This window comes from Urocampus carinirostris, chromosome 6, assembly GCF_059441175.1.
Source record: "Urocampus carinirostris isolate Australia breed hairy pipefish chromosome 6, RoL_Ucar_1.0, whole genome shotgun sequence".
In the NCBI taxonomy this organism is placed as follows: domain Eukaryota; kingdom Metazoa; phylum Chordata; class Actinopteri; order Syngnathiformes; family Syngnathidae; genus Urocampus; species Urocampus carinirostris.
In genome coordinates this window covers 27,537,343-27,555,538 of record NC_142354.1, presented here as the reverse complement: position 1 = coordinate 27,555,538, position 18,196 = coordinate 27,537,343, and the positions used below count along the sequence as shown (strand labels likewise).

Genomic DNA, 18,196 nt, shown 5'->3' with positions numbered 1-18,196 from the left:
AAACTTGGAGTTTTGCTTTAATTTGAAATTAGGATTATGGTTATGTTTGGGATTTATATTTCTATATGTACATCTTATATACATATACAATATATACATGTGCCCTGCGAATGGCTAGCAACCAGTTCAGGGTGTCCCCTGCCCACTGCCCGAAGATAACTTGGATGGGCTCCAGCACTCCCGCGACCCTACTGAGGATAAGCGGTGCAGATAATGGATGGATGGACGTTATATACATATATATATATCCCTCCATCCATTATCTGCACCGCTTATCATCAGTGGGGTCGCGAGGGTGCTGGAGCCCATTGCAGCTATCTTCGGCATATATATATATATATATATATATATATATATATATATATATATATATATATATATATATATATATATATATATATATATATATATATATATATATATATATATATATATATATATATATATATATATATATATATATATATATATATATATATATATATAGATAGATAGATAGATAGATAGATACTTTATTCATCCCCTAAGGGAAATTCACATTTCCAGCAGCATCCCTGAGCTGAGAACAATACAATAATAAAGCCAAAAGAAAAACAATATACAAATACCCAGTGTGACGTGCAAATGCCCACTTTAGCATGTTATATAGATTAACTAAATAGTGCTACACATAATGCAGTAAGATCCAATGTAGGTGGTGTGGTTTAATGTGGGCCTTTACTCTGCCGGGTGGAGTTAAAGAGCCTCATGGCATGAGGAAGAAAAGAACTCTTCAGTCTGTCCGTAGTACAAGACAGTGACAGCAGTCTGTCGCTGAAACTGCTCTATATATATATATATATTATATATCTATATTTATTATTATTATTATTATTATTATTATTATTATTATTATTAGTAGTAGTAGTAGTAGTAGTAGTAGTAGTAGTAGTATTTTTTTTTTTTTTTCATGTGAGGACCAAAAAATGGCTTCCGGGGAATATATTCCCAGGATGCATTTCACCGCCCACGTAGGCAAACAGGAACATGGCTGCCGGTGTTTGACACAGCAGCAGAAAATTTTGCTTGTTTACGACGGTTCTTCTTTCTTCCAAATTGACTCATTAATTTTTGTGATTCGTCTGTCACGGAATAGAATTATTGAATTTATTTCAACTGAATCTACTGACAACGGTGTTTTGTTATTGGTGCGAACAGGTAAGAAGTAGTTCACCGGATAGCTCGCCGGCTAACTTAGCCTCATTGGTTTGGTATCGTATTTAATCAGAAATATTACAGTTTTTGTAAAACATTTTTTGAGTGACGCTCATGAATGAGATAAGTTGAAACGGTTTAAGGTAATCTAAGACAGTGACCACCGAAATCGGAAATCCATGCTCGCTCGTGACTTGCCACCTTTCTCTACTACGTCAGGCCTTTACCGGTTGTTGTTGTTTTAAACGCTGTACACTATTTTATTAATACAGGTAAAATGTACACCATTTTATATAGACCACATTTGTTAGCGTTATTTATTTTTCAATGACACTAGTCTCTTTTCCGTGGCTGACATGCGTTGATTTTCCCGTGAACGTTTCTGATTGGTCCACCACCGGAGTGATACGCCACCAGGATGTACTTGCCCAAGACACACCACAGGAAATGGTGCCCCTTACGACCCTAGTGGTTAAGGGATCCAACCAACCACCATGCGCACTCAACAACCCCTCTAGAGTTTTACCGTGCTTTGTACGTAAATGGCCAATTGCATTTCACAAGATATTTAAATGTGCATAAAATCTGTAATGTTTAGCCAAAAGTAATGCCCACCAGGAAAATCTGGATTTATCAAAATTTGGGATTAGTCTCCCAACTCTTTTATTCTGAAAGCTACTTTTTTTTTGCTAATTAGCGCAAAGGGAACCCAGTTTGATATGAGTTTCTAAATAATCAACAACGCTAGATCGTGACTAAATAGCTAAAAAGTAGCTTGATGGTTAGCCAGAAAAGTGATTGGGTACCCAAAAAAATCCTACAAGGAAGCTAGATAGCTAGTTAAGAGTAAACAGCCCACTAAATAACCGAATGGAAAGCTAACAAAAAGCTAGATAGCTTGATGGAAAGGCCAAAATTTAGCTTTAACTTGCAAAAAAGAAATTGGATAGCATGCTAAAAATGTAAAAAGCTAGTTAGATAGCTTGCTAACAACTAAAAACGTAGGAAGATAGCTAGCTACAAAGCTAAAAAGGTAGCCAGATAGCAAGCTAAAAAAACTGCACATTTCTTGCTCATTTTCTTTGTAATACCCATAAATCTCAATCTAGTTTGTTGCATTTCTTGTATGATAAATCAATAAAAAGATGAATGCATACATTTATTTAATACATGAATAGATTCTGATTCTATTCTCTTAACTAATTGTTTAAAAATAATTATCAATATTGCAATAGTTTTTTGTACACACAGCCCATGAACAGGAATGTATTTATTTGAATTTCTTAAAATAGACTCAGTTAACCAAGAAAAAAATAATTTTACAGAACAGGTCTGCAGACACCTCAACTGTCCTTAGGGTGCACCACGTTGGATACCCCTCCATTAGACTTACATTAGACTATATATTGATGAGACTTTAGAGATGTATGTATCAATAATGTTAAACTAATATTTTTTGTTATTTATGCATGTGGGAATCAGGACGATAAATCTCTATCGTTTGCCGGCCGTAATCACAAAAGAATGTGATAAAACGAGTCAAGTCACATTTATTTCTAAACGGCAAGAACATTTCTCGAGACCTCAACGAAAGCAACTTCACTCGTCTTTGTTCAGATCATTTTGTAGGCTCGCTGTGATTACCTGAGTGAATAACCCATCCAAGAACTAAATAATGACCGTTGATATCAGTTGATTTTACTTCTCTTACCAGCCACGAACAGACTGGTCGTATCCTTGGGGAGTTTAATAAGATTAAAACTCCTGCAGAGTGTACAAGCTTGGTCTTTTTTATCAAGATATTAAAGTCGTTTGGGTATGAAATCCCTGGTACAACGCCAGGACATGATAACGACTTTTTTATTATTATAAACTATTGGTATATATTGTTAATTACCTTGAATATTTTGTTATGTAGTCTTCAAAGCTCCGTCTATAAAGTGAGTTGCATCCTCTCAATTTTCACTTTTAATCTTGGGGACATCTTTAAAATAAAGTGACCCTCGGAAACATCTGTAGGAATACTGTATTGCCAAATAACAGTATTCTGAAAGTTATTCGAGATTTTTTTTTTTTAAGTGAAAGCATAACCTTATAAATAAATAACACCTTTCACTACATACAATCACAAGATGTTATGGATATGAGATGATAAACTCTGCTGCAAACAAAATGTAATTCAAAGTCCTTTGTAGCTTCTTTACATTTTCAATCTGTTTTCACCGTTACACACAGTATTTAACCCTTCTCTAAACTTAATTTTTTTACTTATTTTTAAGGAATCATCATGGCGAGTCCCAGAACAAGAAGAGTTTTGAAAGAAGTCCGAACACAAGATGAAAACAATGTGAGTCCATAAAGAAACCCAGTTTTGTTCAATAGCTACTTGACAAAAAGGTTAGGGCAATCGTTGCTTCATGTTTACTGCTAATCCAATAACAATACGGAAGTTGTTTTAATGGTGACATCTTGCTTCAATCTGAGTTAATGTAAACATATTGATGTTTTGTGAGGATTTATAAAACGAGGCCAAGAAAATGAAAAAAAATAAACAATACTATGTAATTTATCACTAGGTAAATCATAGTGTTTTATTTTGGAATTGGCTTAAATATGTCACCAATAATTAAGAAAAGAAAAATAAATCCGTATTTCCCCTTGGCGGCTGAACAACCTAGCAACATTCAAAGGTTAATAATAGTCATGGTTTTTCTAAATAATAAATCCGTTATATTTTGCACCTTCTTTTCCTTTCAGCTATGCTTTGAGTGTGGGGCGTTTAACCCCCAGTGGGTTAGTGTGACCTACGGAATTTGGATATGTCTGGAATGCTCCGGAAAACACAGAGGCTTGGGTGTTCATCTCAGGTAGAGAAAAATGCTGATTTGTGCATTTAAAGACACGAGTGCATACGTTTCCATCTTTGATATCGTTCAGCACCATTAATACACACACCCTTATTGGGTGTAATACAAGTCTGATAACAGGTTATAAAACATCATCGCTGAAGGTGAATGATTACCAAAAGCCTGTCGTTATTCTCAAGTGTTACCTAAACTTTGTTGTAGTCCGTCATCAAACACTTTTGTTGTGTTTGCAGTTTTGTGCGTTCCGTCACAATGGACAAGTGGAAAGATGTGGAGCTCGAGAAGATGAAAGCGGGCGGGAATGGCAAATTCCGTATGTTTCTCGAGCTTCAAGATGATTACAATCCCAACTGGACCCTACAGGAGAAGTATAACAGCAGAGCTGCTGCGCTCTTTAGGGACAAGGTGAGATATGCACCTTTACGGCGAAAAATGCTTTGTCCTGTGTTGACTGGTTGCAGTGCAGTTTTTTTTTTGTAAATATACTGTTCTGTTTGTGTAATTGACGTTTTTAAGATGGAGGTTTAATGGGAACATGGTGATAGGAGAGGTAAAAACGGGCCTAAAAACATCCAGCCCAACCCAGGCCTACGGATATTAAAGCCCGACCAATTAACTAGGATTGCAAGCCCGAGACCAAATCAAAAATTTCACATTTTATTTGTGATGACTCGGGAGGATGAGAGGTGATTTATGATAACTAATTAAAGGTCCTCTTTTGAAACAAAATCCAAGTAGTCTGTCTAAAGAGAGTCAAAGAAGCACAAGACAGCCCGTCAAATGCCTATATTTTTGTTTTTTTGTTTTTGTTTTGGTATATATTTTTATTAACATATATTTATTCTTCAAAAAGTCAGCTAGAGCGAAGCAGGTCCTCGACTTGAACATAATAGTTAACATTTTAGGCCCGACCTGGGCCAATATTCTGGTCTTGCTCGGACATGGGTTTGGGCTTAAGATCTTACTGACAACTGATAGTCATAACTTATGGAAAATTGTAATTTTATGAATATAAATCAATCTACAAGGATTCTAGACAGGGTAAGCTGTTGTCAAGGATGTCTAAAAGAAAACTATAGATGTGCGATCCCACATCTTAGAGACCCTTGACTAGTGTTGAATGACAGCTCCTAATATCTCTAGTATAAAAAGGTCCCTCTGGCCATAGAATGGCTGACTACTTTTTTTTGTTAATATTGCATTATTATTGGAAATGTAATTCCTGGAAATTAATTCTTTCGAGATAGTGATTAAATGCCCACTAGAGGGACGCTGATACTGGCTTATTTTCTGATGTTTTTTGTCTCATCAATACTATCAACAGTGCATAAAAGGCAGGTAGAAACTGCATTGCAATTAAAAACCAATTATAATGCACCCAGTTATCTGGGATCTCTTAACCAACTGGGACTTTGTATTTGGTTTCTATAGTTGATTCCAATAATTTGCTTGACCAAGCTTATGTCAAATGTTCAGCGTTTTGCTTGTCAATGTGACTGACTTACTTGGTGTTTGACTGTTCACCTGGTCAATCGAAGAATTTTCATGATTTGTGTGATTTTTATTTTATTTTGCAATTTTTACGACTTTAATTTTTTTCGCAATTTGTTTGACTTATTTTGACAGATTTATGACCCAAAATACTACCTTCTTTGCACCTAGAAATACATATCTACTTTTACTTAGTTAAAAACAGATCAACACTTCCACCATTGGAAATGATTCTTTTTTTTTTTTTTTTCGCAAATAAAGGGATAGCAATTTTATTTTCCAAGTTAAGCAAAGAGAAAACTTGCTATGCCAGTAGGAAATTGTTTACTATGTCAATTTTATATGAACTACTTTCAACACTTCCTGACTCTCAGACACATTTCCAACAGAATTTTGGCCATCGTATGAGTCAGTTTATTTCTTATACTTTAGTTAAATGTCATAATATTTGTTAAAAAACAATATGCATTCTATTTTCATTAGTCATTTGATATTATTGGTATCAGGTTGCCACCGAAGCAGAAGGGAAGGAGTGGTCTATTGAAACATCATCCGCCAAAAATTGGACATCACCTCAACCTAAAAGCACCCTTTCATCCTCACATCGGTATGGTAAATTGGACACGAATTTAAATACCTGATTATTAACCAGTAAGTGACTAGTTGCTATCTTTATGCCGCAGGTCTGGGGGACCTGGAGTGACCTCTGCCAAATCTGGCGATAAAGCATTTGAAGACTGGTTGAGTGATGACGTCAACTCTTATCAGAGGTAATAAGTTAATCTTTCTATTAATGATTGTATTTTGAACATTTTGTATGTAGATGTATTAGATTAAGAATTGTTTTCATTTTCATAGGAATAGTGAAAATTGTTTGCAAGATTAGACTTGGATATCCAAGGATAAACACAATAAAATACGTAAAATATATATATATAAAAAAAAGAATGTTAGTATACTTGGGGAAATATTTACAAGGTAGTGCAATTGAATTAGCAGCATCATAGTTCCAAAATAAGAGTCAAGAAATAAAATATGAAGACACATTTTTCTATACATAGTCAAGATATGTAGTTTTTTAGTCTTTTGTGCTGGTGTAGGGGGCTGATGGCCCTGGAAGAAAATTGTTTTGGAGCCTGTTAGTTCTTGTCATAAGGCACGTGTGTCAAAACTCATGGCCATATAATTTGATGTGGGTTGAGACAATCATGAGAGAAACACAGGAGAAAAATGGGCTGCATCGCGTCAATGACTTGCGGTCTAAAACATGTCCACTTGATGTTGCCAAAGCCTCCACTGTAGTGTGCTGATGACTGCTGTGTGCGTGCGTGGGTGCAAAAAGGATTGAATTAAAAAAAAAAAACTTTCTTCAAAAGGTGAGGAATTTTGATGCCTGCTACCATTATTAAACCAGAGAAAATTGAGGGAACCCATCTTTGTTATTTTACTTGCATAAAAGTCATGGACCCGTCTGGTAGTTTATCCCGTGGCTCATTGAAAAGTCTTAAAATGCACTGAATTCAATATTCTAAAAATAAGGCCTTAATTGGGATTAAAATGTCTTAACCCCAATTTTCAAAAGTTTTAAAAATGTGAACAAATAGGATTTATATTTGTTTGACCTAAAAAGATTTAGTAAAAAACCATGATGCATTATGTTAAAAATGCTTCATAAATATAGCAGAAGAGTTCTTTGGCATTAGTAATTAACTGCCAGTTTTGACTTAAGATCTGTGATGTACTGTTAATATACTTTTTATTTTTTGTTTTCCATGTCTAGAATTTAAGAGTGCTATGGTTTTCAGATGGAAAGTTTTCAAATGGACCAAAATGTGATTTTCAATTAAAAAAAATGTTTAGACATTTGTTTAAATTGCCTCTAAATAATGTGGTGGTTTTATTGTTTGTTTTGTTTGTTTCAATTGTGTTTTTTTTTTTAATTTGGTCTTGAAATTGATTTTAAAAGACTTAAAAAGTATCAAATTCAACTTACCCTAAGCTGTAGGGACTCTATATATAAAAAAATACAAAAAAATAGCATCCGGGTGTCTTTGCAGAAGGTCAAAGAATTATTTAGCTCCTCTCTATATAATAAATATGAAATGTAACAGCGATGTTCCCATATTCAGGTGAACATTTTCTTTTAAAAATAAAAAGCAGAAATATTTTGAAATCATTAAATGAATCATGGGCAGCACGGCAGGGCAGTGGTTAGTGCGTGTGCTGCACATTTCTGAGGTCATGAGATCGAACCTTCCTTTGTGGTGTTTGCATGTTCTCCCCATGCCTGCGTGGGTTTTCTTCGGGCTCTCCGGTTTCCTCCCACAGTCCCAAAAACATGCATGTCAGGTTAATTGGCAGGTCCATATTGTCCCTAGGTGTGAATGAGAGAATGAGTTGTCTATCTCTGTGTGCTCTGCGACTGTCTGTCTACCAGTTCAGGGTGTCCCCTGCCCACTGCCCGAAGATAGCTGGGATGGGCTCCAGCACCCCCGCGACCCTACTAAGGATAAGCTGTGCAGATAATGGATGGATGGATGAATCTTTTGAATTAGTGTTCATATATTTTTGTCACATTGCACGGTTTTCCCTAAATTAAATACTCATAACTTCACTTGTAGGTTTGCTTTATTTGTTTATTTATTTATTATTTATTTATTGGAAATGCACAGTTGATTAAAACCTACAAATCTTACTGAAGTAAAAAAAAAATCCTAAAGTAAAAACTCGTCAATTATTTTAAAATGAAATTTTACATCCCTAAATCATAACAATAATTTGAGCATCCAAATAGACCCCAGCCCTCCAGACAAGGCGCATTTATCTGTGCCTTTAATAGTCCGGCCTCCGTGAGAATATTTTTTTCTGCCATGTGGCCCCCGAGCTAAAATTTGTTTGACATTCCTATTATAAGGAATCTGTAGCGCCTGACAGAGGACAGCACATCAAAGAGGTAGCGCCTGGGGTGAGCCGTGTCCCTTTATATTGTTGTTTGCTCTGTTCCGGTATCACGAGCCAGCAATGTCCTCCAGACTGGGCAGAGAGCAGCCAATGATTTTTTTAAGATTTGTTGACGACTCTCAGTAGGATTTTTTTCGTCTGCAGCTGTGCTCCGTGTATGCCACATCATGATGCTGTATGCTTGTATGTTCCCTTCTGTGGCCTTTTAGAAGGACACCAGCAGCTTCTGTTCCAGGTTGTTTTTCCTGAGCTCTCTGTTTACTCTTTTCTTCAGTGGTGGCGGTTACAGTGGGAATCAAGAGAACCGTTACGTCGGCTTCGGCAACACTGTGACCCCTGACAAAAAGGAAGACGACTTCATTAATAATGCAATGTCCTCCATTTATTCAGTAAGACACAGTGGGATCAGTTAAACATTCTGTCTTTGGTTTTCATTCATCCTTTTATCTTTCTGCTTTGCAGGGTTGGAGCAATTTCACAGTCGGAGCCTCCAAATTTGCTTCCATTGCGAAAGATAATGTAAGAACATGCTTCAATTGAAACACACAACAACACAAAAAAAAACCAGTTTTTTAAACCAAAGTGGTGAATTATTTTTCAATTTTTTTCTAGACAACAAAATTGGCAAATCAAGCTACTTTGAAGGTAAGACTTGTATTATTACTTCTCGGATCTTTCAGGTGTGCTGAGCAAATATTTAAATGTACTAGTAATCTTGACTCAACATAGATTATATGCTTCCTTGGTTTCTTAACACTGCACACTTAAAATCGCTTTTATTTATAATATTTTTTTGCCTTCTCTGGACTTAGTTAAAGGGCTATAAGGCACCCCCAGAACCGGTAATGCAAGAAATGAGCGCATGAGCTGTTTCCTGTTTCCTATTTGTACTCACGTCATTTCTATTTTATTAAAAGAAGAAAATGGATTGCATGACAAACCTTCTTGTGCCTTGTACAGTTTATTCTTATTTTTTTTCTTATTTTATGCTTGACGAGGTGATTTATTTTGCTACCAAAGAACATTTGATATCTCCTGTCTGCTGTAGACGACTCCATTGTAAAATGTGTATTTATTTAGATTTTTATTCATGCATGTCACTTTATTTTAGTGCTGTCGATGTTTAATGGCACACAATCACCAACATCTATATTTTGTAACCTGGAAGTTTAGTCAAAGGGAATCCTACATGTAAATATTGAAACCCTTCCACTGGCAGCTACTTGTTGTCACTTCAAGCCAAGCTGTCAGTATGAGTATGTTAAAATAATAATATTCTATTCCCTCCTCTCTGACTTTTGACCAGGCCTCTGAGTTAGGACACTCAATAAATGAGAGTGTTATCAAACCTACACAAGAAAAGGTAACATTGATGTTTGAAGTTGTGGAATTGGTGGTGGGTTGCAGCTCTTCAAAAGGAAACAGCTTCAGATGTGAATGTGCTATTTTCTACAGCTTGCTTCTAGCCTCATGTGAATGCACATTATAAGGCAAAGGCAGTGTATTGATCATTGTTGCCATTTTTAACCGTTTTAATGTTTGATTTGGGTTGCAATTCGGGAAAAGAAGGGTGTTCAGGTTTCTTCCCCAGCACTAATCCAAGTTGGACTTTTTTTTATTTCTTTAAAGCGGAAGTCAACCCAAATGTATAACAGTATTATGTGGGCCCATACTAGTTTTAAACACATAATTGTTTTCGTACAATATGAGTCAAGTAGCAATATGTTTTTCTTCATCACACAATGTGGCCATTTTGCGACGTGGTGTTGATTGAAGTTGAAGTTTGAGCTACTCACCCATCATGGCTTTGCGTCGGAAAGCGTGCAAAACCGAGGTTGTTTTTTAGGTGAGCTTGATGACAGATTTGGAAATGGCGCCGCCACCACAAATGGTTTAAAAACAGGTGAATATTGAGTCTGAGTTAATCCTCTAGCAAATAGCAACATTAATTAACACGCCACATTTAGACTAGTGTTGGCCCATACAATATATTACAGAAGCTGCCCGACTTAAGAACGGGAGGTTAGTGACAATCTATCGTAAGTCAAATTTGTTTGTAAGTTGCTTCAGTGCTATATTTGGTATGTTTAAGGTTTATATAAGTATGTTTAAAGCTTGTATAAGTAACCTGTATTGTTTTGTAATAAAAAATAAACATTTCATAAAACAATTTGCTCTTTAAAGATAAATAAAGTTGGGTTTAACTTACTTTTGGAAGATGGGCTTCAAGAGGTCCTCCTCCATGGTAAAAAGTGGCTGAAAAAATGCATTCCGAACATTTTCTCAACCGCACCAAGCTTTCTTATTCCGCTTCGATTTCAAAAGAATCGGCTCGGCTCTACACTTTACATGAACCATATTGGATAGATGCACGAGATATTAAATAATAAACACGTAAAAGTTATTCGCGTCCTATTGATAAAGTACATGTTGTTATGTTTACACACGAACTAGGAAGTAGAAGCCGGATTTCTTCTTCGGGGTGGATGCTGCGTGACCTGTCACAGCACCACCAAACGCCGATAGCGACGGAAAGAAGCACTACAGTAATGTCCTGTACCAGGAAAAAGTTGCACACAATACAAAATCTATCTTACAGCAATTTTCGGATATTTTTTTGACATCCCGAACGTTTTATTGTATCTACCATTTTATGCAAGTCAAATGGTCGTAAGTAGGGGAACGTCTGTATTGTTGGGGAAATTTATAGGTTGACTTCCACTTAAAGAATTTGCCAAATTTTAGGATTATTCACGACAGCAATGTTTTTGGGGGACTAAGAAAATTAGCTTGAATTCCTAATATTCACTGACCAGACAACGGTGCAACTACCAATTGAGTATCAAATTTATCGCCTTCTGCTTTTAATTGACTAACGATTTCAATACTGTTTGTATTGTTCTCATCTTCAAAATGTGACCGTCTCAACATCAAATATTATTTGCTAATTATTTTACACAGTAAAACGATTACCATTTGTGTTGAGTCAATATAAAAAATGTAAATTTTACTGACTTAAAAATAAGTTTTCAAAAATATATTTTTCACCTCACCTATACTGTTTTGACTACAAATTAACCAGTCCAAAATGTTAACAATGAAAGTTTAAAAGTTTGTTTGGACAAACATGCTAACTTGTAGGGAGAAGCTTTAAGCTTGATGCCAGCTAATGTTTAACAATTTTGGTTACTTTCTTGGACCAAATAAATAACTAAATCATAAAAAAGAGATTTTACCAATATACTGTTTTGAATAGGGCAATTGAATTCAAAACTATTTGTCAGAATAATGCCATTTTTACACAATTGTTTGTTGCTGCCCTGAACTGGACAGTCACTCTTCTTTTGTCTTATAATGTACAATTGACATTGTTTACATAAAGCTCATGCTGCATGCACTTGTCTTTTCTGTCATTCTGGATGAGGGCTGCCACGTCTCTTTCTAATGAACTTCTATTGCTGAGTGACGCACTTGGAATCATAAAGCAGAACCAGCCAAAATGATTGCTTACTACCTGCTGTTTTCCATATCAAATGGATTGCAAAAGTACACACAGATGTTCCAATGCCAAGTTTGAGTGATATAAGAAATGTTATTAACCGCTTACAACTTACCCGGGTTTGTTTTTTGTGTGGGTGGAAGTGCTAAAAAAAATAACAGCTGTGATCTCAAAACAAAAAACATTTTTACATAAGCATTCAGAATAGGGGTGTGTATTTTTTTTTATACCTAATTTAAAACGTACTACTGACGTATGTGTGTGTGTGTATGTATTGCGTGTTTCGGGTTGGAGGGAATAATATGGTCTATTTAAAAAATAGATGTGGCTTGATAAGGAATTTTTGTTTGCCACTCCTATCCCCAGTGTCCCTTTTGAATAGATTTCATAAAGCATCAATGTGTACTGCGTTCATAGCCAACATCAAATTATCTAACTACATTTTTGTGCTTTATCTATTATGTGTGTGTATATATATATATATATATATATATATATATATATGACCTGCGATTTGCTGGCAACCGGTTCAGGGTGTCCCCTGCCCACTGCCCGATGATAGCTGGGATGGGCTCCAGCACCCCCTCGACCCTACTGAGGATAAGCGGTGCAGCTAATGAGATGAGATGATATATATATATGTATCATATTTCATGCAAAAATATTCTGATGTATTGCTAGTTGTAAAAAGATGATTAAAAAAATGTAGTGCTTAAATGGACATAATTTATTATTCTGCTTTCAAAAGCAATTTGATGAAATCAATTTATTTTATGGAAATAAAAAGACAAAATATAACATGTAGATTTCTGCTTGTTTATTCAGAAATGCATGTGAAAAACAGTCTCTTTTTTCCTCATGTAGCACAGTGGTTAGCACATATGCCTAACACGCGGAATGTCGCCAGTTCGAGACCCAGTGGAAACATATGTACCGGTACTTGCCTAAGACGACGGGAAAATGGTGCCCCTACGGCCCCAGTGGTTAAGAGATCCAACCAACCGTTGTCACAGTATCAGATTGAGGAGTACCGTCTGGTAGTAAAAAAAAAAAAATTAAAATCTAATACGAATCAGGGCTCTAAAACTATGACTCAGATCATTATAAATCTTTGTAGAGAAGAATTTGTTGTGGTCCCACAAACAATATATTTTTAAAGCTTATTTGTCATGCTCATGTTTTTTTTTTAAATCACAGAAACCTGGCATTCGAACACAGGGTTGTTGGTTCTGTTATTGCACTGTGACTGACCAAAAACATGTTAATAATATGCTAAGCTTAAATTGATACAATTTGGCTCATCCAGGTGAAAGATGGCAAATTGCTAGATGAAATGACAGTCGGCATTGCTGATTTGGCCAACAAGGTAGGACGAATGGCAGAACTCTGCCATACTGAAGGGACAAAACCAGTCTTGGGAGTGGAAAGCAGCGCCGGAACAATAAGTTATTTCGGAATCATGCAATACATGCGCCGAGGTCATGGAGGCACTCCATTTTGTCACACTCAAAAGAGACTGGTTTTGTTGAAACATGTATATGTGCTTGTATTAATTATATGTGCTGTTGTTTTTCTTGCTGCCAATTTTACCCTGGTGGTGAGTATGTGCTATTTTTTTTTTTAAATTAAAGTCTTTAATGGCAACATTTACTGCGGCTCCCTAGTAACTCCTCCAGCGGTGGTACCAGTTTTTGTTTTTAAATTGATCACAGTGCACAAGATATGTTCGGACTTTTGTTTGTGGCTATTAAATAATAATAATGATAATAATATTTAGAAATATTAATCATGACTCGATAAATTTGCAGAAAGTCACTGGCATGTCGAGCGCCACTTTAACAGTGACTGTGGGTTGCCCCCCGCCTCTTGTTCAGCAGCAAGTCTCGATTACTATTGAATTTGCTTTCATCGCGTTTACGTCGTATCGGAGATCCAATTGCAAAAAATGGTCAACTAAATGCCGCTTTTAAGTAGTACTGCTTGACTCGCGTATTTTATGTGCCCAAACCGCTCTAATTTCCTGTTTCTATCTACTGCTCAATTTACTCTCTCACCTCTCTACCTATGCCCCTCTTCCACTCTCTCTAAATCTTATTCTACCTCTCTGCCTCTCCTTATCTCCCCCCTTTGCTCTTTTCTTCTCTTTACATATCTACCTTTCCTTCTCACTTTCTATACCAATTTCTTTCTCTTTCCATCTCTCCCTTCCTCTCTTCCTCCCACTCTCCAAAGTTCTACCTACATCTCTGTACCTGCACCTTTCTCTCGCTTCCTCGCTCTCCGTCTCTTCCCCTCACTCCCTCTCTTCCTCTTTCTTTCTTTTCTCAATTCCTCTCTTGCCCAATTCCACTCATTCCTTTTTCCCCCTTTCTGCCTGTCACTCAATCTCCTCTTGCTGTCTCTTATCCACCTCTCACAAAATCTCTCTTGCTCATTCTCTGACACACTCACCCTACTCTCATTATTCTTACCCCTCTCACACTACCCTTTCTCTTATTCTTCATATATCACATTCTCCCTCTTTCGCCTCTCTCATCACCTTTTTTTCTCTCAATCTTCTCTCACATTCTCTTGCGCTCTGTCACTCCCCACCTCTTCCCTCTCATTTTTTCTCTCTTGTGCCTCCCACTCTCTCACTACTTACCCTCGCTTGTTCTTTACCCCTCTCATGCTCTCTGCCTCTTGGCCTTTCTCTTCTATGCTCCCCATCAAACATCTCCTCTTTGTGGCCCTCTCTCATTCTCCCCTTGGCCCTCCCGTTTTTTTTTACAATTTTCTCACACAATTTCTCTTGCTCTCCCTCTTTCTTTACTTATATTGTGTGTACATTTGTAGTAAGTATTTTTGAGATTAGTCTCTCCTCACTGTTAGGTGCAGGGAGCTGGTGCCAAATTGACCAATCTCTTCTCTGGAAAACCAGAAGATGGGTAAAAACTCATTTTACTTCCCGACATCGAGTATAAAGTGCATTAACGCAAACCATATATTTGCTTCAGGGCTGCTGGGGATAGCTATCAGAACATGGATGCCACCGAGGGCTACCAGGGCAGCTCAAGCGAGCCAGTCTCAAAGGACTTCTGGGAAACATTTGGTAGCAACAGCTCCCTGAAGGCTAAGAAATCCCCGAGCAGCGACAGCTGGACCGTTGCTGATAATTCGACGAAGAAGAGCTCTGACAGTTGGGACAATTGGGGCTCCGATGCCGGCTCCAACAACAAACACAGCACCGAGGAGAGCTGGGAGGCCTGGGACAACAACTGGGAGAACGGTAAAGCCAAAAAGAGTCCAACCAAACCTGCTGAGGAAGCCTGGGGTAACTCAGACTGGTAGTCAATTCGCCAACATCGGTAACTCTCATCATTCCACCGGCCCTACAGAGAAAGCGCCGTCTGCCTAACACTTCCTGTTAGTTCATTCAAACGCTCTGAGCTAAACAGATGCCCATTGGTTGACATTAACAGCATGATAAAACTCCTTACGATTGCAAATTACAGTGACTTTGGACTTATTTTGTATTCTCATAAGTGGTCGTCCCCAGAAGTAAATAATGAATCTATCAGTGTATATAAGAGTCTAAATGATTACCCCACCACCGAATGCTAAATATGCCATGTGTTCATCCTGTATACTTGTTATATTGTAATTATACTTCTCATTTCCCTGACAAAAGAAAACGCTGCATGAGAAACAAATCAAGTTCTAACTGTTAGTTATTGTAAATACAGAATGGAAGACCTAGCATCGTTCTGTTGTGGTCGCGTCACATTTTAATGATCTGTTGCAACTGAAATGGTGGTAAATAAAGTATTGTGTACTCCCAGTACAGAAAAAAATAATATAAATCAATTGTGGGGTAAATCTACTTTGTAGAAGTACCATGCATTTATTCCTTTATGGCATCCAGTTTAATGGATTGAAATTCATTGATTGTGGTCTATGTGTGTAAGCGGTGACGAACATTGATAATTATACATTTAAAAATTTTCATCCAAATATTTATTAGGGAAAATTGGTGGCTTGCCTTGAAATGTTGTCAGGTTCGACTTTCCACACTTATTTTAAACAGGTGGTTTTTACCTCCGGTACCTTGTTTTTGTGCTCAGGTTCCTACCTATTGAAATGCTATTGTTTAATACCTATATTGAAGTGAGTTGAGGAGTTTCGCTTTAAATTACCTTTACATGAACACATAATCAAATTGAAAATGAACACATAGACTATGTTTTTCAGCTAACAGGAAACGAAGCCCGATCTTTTTAGCAGTGTCGTATTTTCTATCATTTGTCGAAATATCTGCGCCACCCACACTATGTCTCTCATGTTTTGACATGAATTCATGTCCTTCCCTTCAGTTTCTACCTCACAGCATTTACAACAAATGCAGTATGTTGTTTTCATTGTCGTAATGTTGATGCAAGACAAAGTTGGACAGAAACTTCCATGTGTCTCATTTTCAAATTGGTTCTTTAATGTAAAACAAAAACTCCCGCTTAACCAGGTGTGTTCTTGATGCGTAAATGTGGAAAGCCTTAAACATCTCCGCTTTGTTGTTTTTCACGTCTGTTGTGTCAGTGTGTGATGCTGTGTTCTGTTATGATGTTGCAAAACGTAACAATATCCTCTTGTTCATGAATTCATTTGAAGTGAATTTCATTTTCGAGCGCGTTTAACTTGCAAATCGCTGAATGTGTCATGAAAAAAAATGCATCGATACGCCGCGATGAAACTTCCTTTGGTATAAATTATACAAAATACTCAAGAGCCTGTAAAACGTTGGATCTATGCTACGTCAGTGTTTCCCATGACAGATGTTATTTTTGATGTTGTGCACGAGATACTTTGTGTGAAAATTAAAAAGGAGACAGCTGTTGTGAAATGCTCAAAAGCTCTTCAGTATTTTACTTCTCCACTTGGGCCAGAAAGAATTTTACGCTGATTCGATTGTGTTGAAACCAGCTGGAGGGCTATTCCACTTATATTGTAACCATGATCGCAACCAGGGGTCACCAACATTTTTGACGCTGAGAGCTACTTTTTTGTTACAACTACCAGTTTAAGATGCATTTTAAAAATGGTTACCATTATGTTATCACCAGGTTGTAATTATAAGCAGGGTTGGGTAGGGTTACTTTAACTGGATTACTTTCAATTACTTTTGGATTACTCCAATACCAAATATGCTAATAAAAGACAAAATAAATTAAATATGAATAAAATTACTACATTTTGTGCAGGCTTGGAATACATGGAATGACAAAAATTATGTTGGCAAGCTGTTTGGATTTATTTTCGTTTTGTTTTTGTCGCATTTTATGTTAGTTTTGCCGGAGATCAAAGTGATCATAGCCAGGAGAGAAAGCTTACCACGTGTCGAGAGTCATAATTTTACTCATATTTAATTTCTTTTGTCTCTTATTAGCATATTTGGTATTGGAGTAATCCAAAAGCAATTGAAAGTAATCCAGTTAAAGTAACCCTCCCCAACCCTGATTATATCACATCACATTAGCCGTACCGCTTATCCTCATTAGGGTCACGGGGGGGCTGGAGCCCATCCCAGCCATCTCCGGGCAGTGGGCAGGGGACACCCTGAACTGGTTGCCAGCCAATCGCAGGGCACACGGGGACAGATAACTCACTCGCTCATTCACACCTAGGGACAATTTGGACTGGCCAATTCACCTCAAAATGCATGTTTTTGGAATGTGGGAGGAAACCCACGCAAGCACGGGGAGAACATACAAACTCTGCACAGGAAGTCTGGAGCTGGATTTGAACCCACGCAGGAGGTTCCCATGACATGAACTGTGCCGCACATGCACTAACCACTGCTCCGCTGTGCTGCACCCTGATTATAAGCCTGGTTAAAATAGGTTCAGTCAACGTCTTAAACATCTGTCTTGTATAAGGGCCCCCAGTGATTTACATATATAATAAGCTAATTAAAAATGTTCACGAATTGATCATGTATACAAAGACACTCATGTCAATGATTTATCATGCCAGTTAGTAATCAAATGTCCTAGAAAGTCACAATGGCTCATCACTAGTGAGCTAATTCCAGAACCGGTCGGTAGGCTACTCAGGTATTTTTAGGGGGCAACCTGGTCCCCGTGAGCACCACATTGAGAACCTTGAACAAATGGAGGCTACAGGAATTTTATATTATTTGTCCCTTATTCCG

General features: G+C 37.1%; 1 protein-coding gene across 6 annotated transcripts; it reads left to right on the top strand.

Annotated features, from left to right (window-relative positions):
* Positions 1-1,004: 1,004 nt before the first annotated feature.
* Positions 1,005-16,897, top strand: arfgap1 (ARF GTPase activating protein 1). 6 transcript variants are annotated; one of them, XM_088338544.1, is made up of 14 exons: positions 1,005-1,197; positions 3,474-3,541; positions 3,952-4,061; positions 4,295-4,466; positions 6,059-6,159; positions 6,236-6,322; positions 8,788-8,902; positions 8,976-9,032; positions 9,126-9,158; positions 9,326-9,355; positions 9,820-9,876; positions 13,319-13,378; positions 14,884-14,939; positions 15,009-16,897. In XM_088338544.1, the coding sequence occupies exons 2-14, from the start codon at positions 3,482-3,484 to the stop codon at positions 15,340-15,342; spliced, it is 1,272 nt and encodes a 423-aa protein (XP_088194670.1). In that variant the 5' UTR covers positions 1,005-1,197; positions 3,474-3,481; the 3' UTR covers positions 15,343-16,897. The 6 variants fall into 6 exon arrangements, with proteins under 6 accessions (XP_088194670.1, XP_088194664.1, XP_088194665.1 ...); XM_088338538.1 differs by lacking the exon at positions 9,326-9,355; XM_088338539.1 differs by lacking the exons at positions 9,326-9,355; positions 9,820-9,876.
* Positions 16,898-18,196: the final 1,299 nt, after the last annotated feature.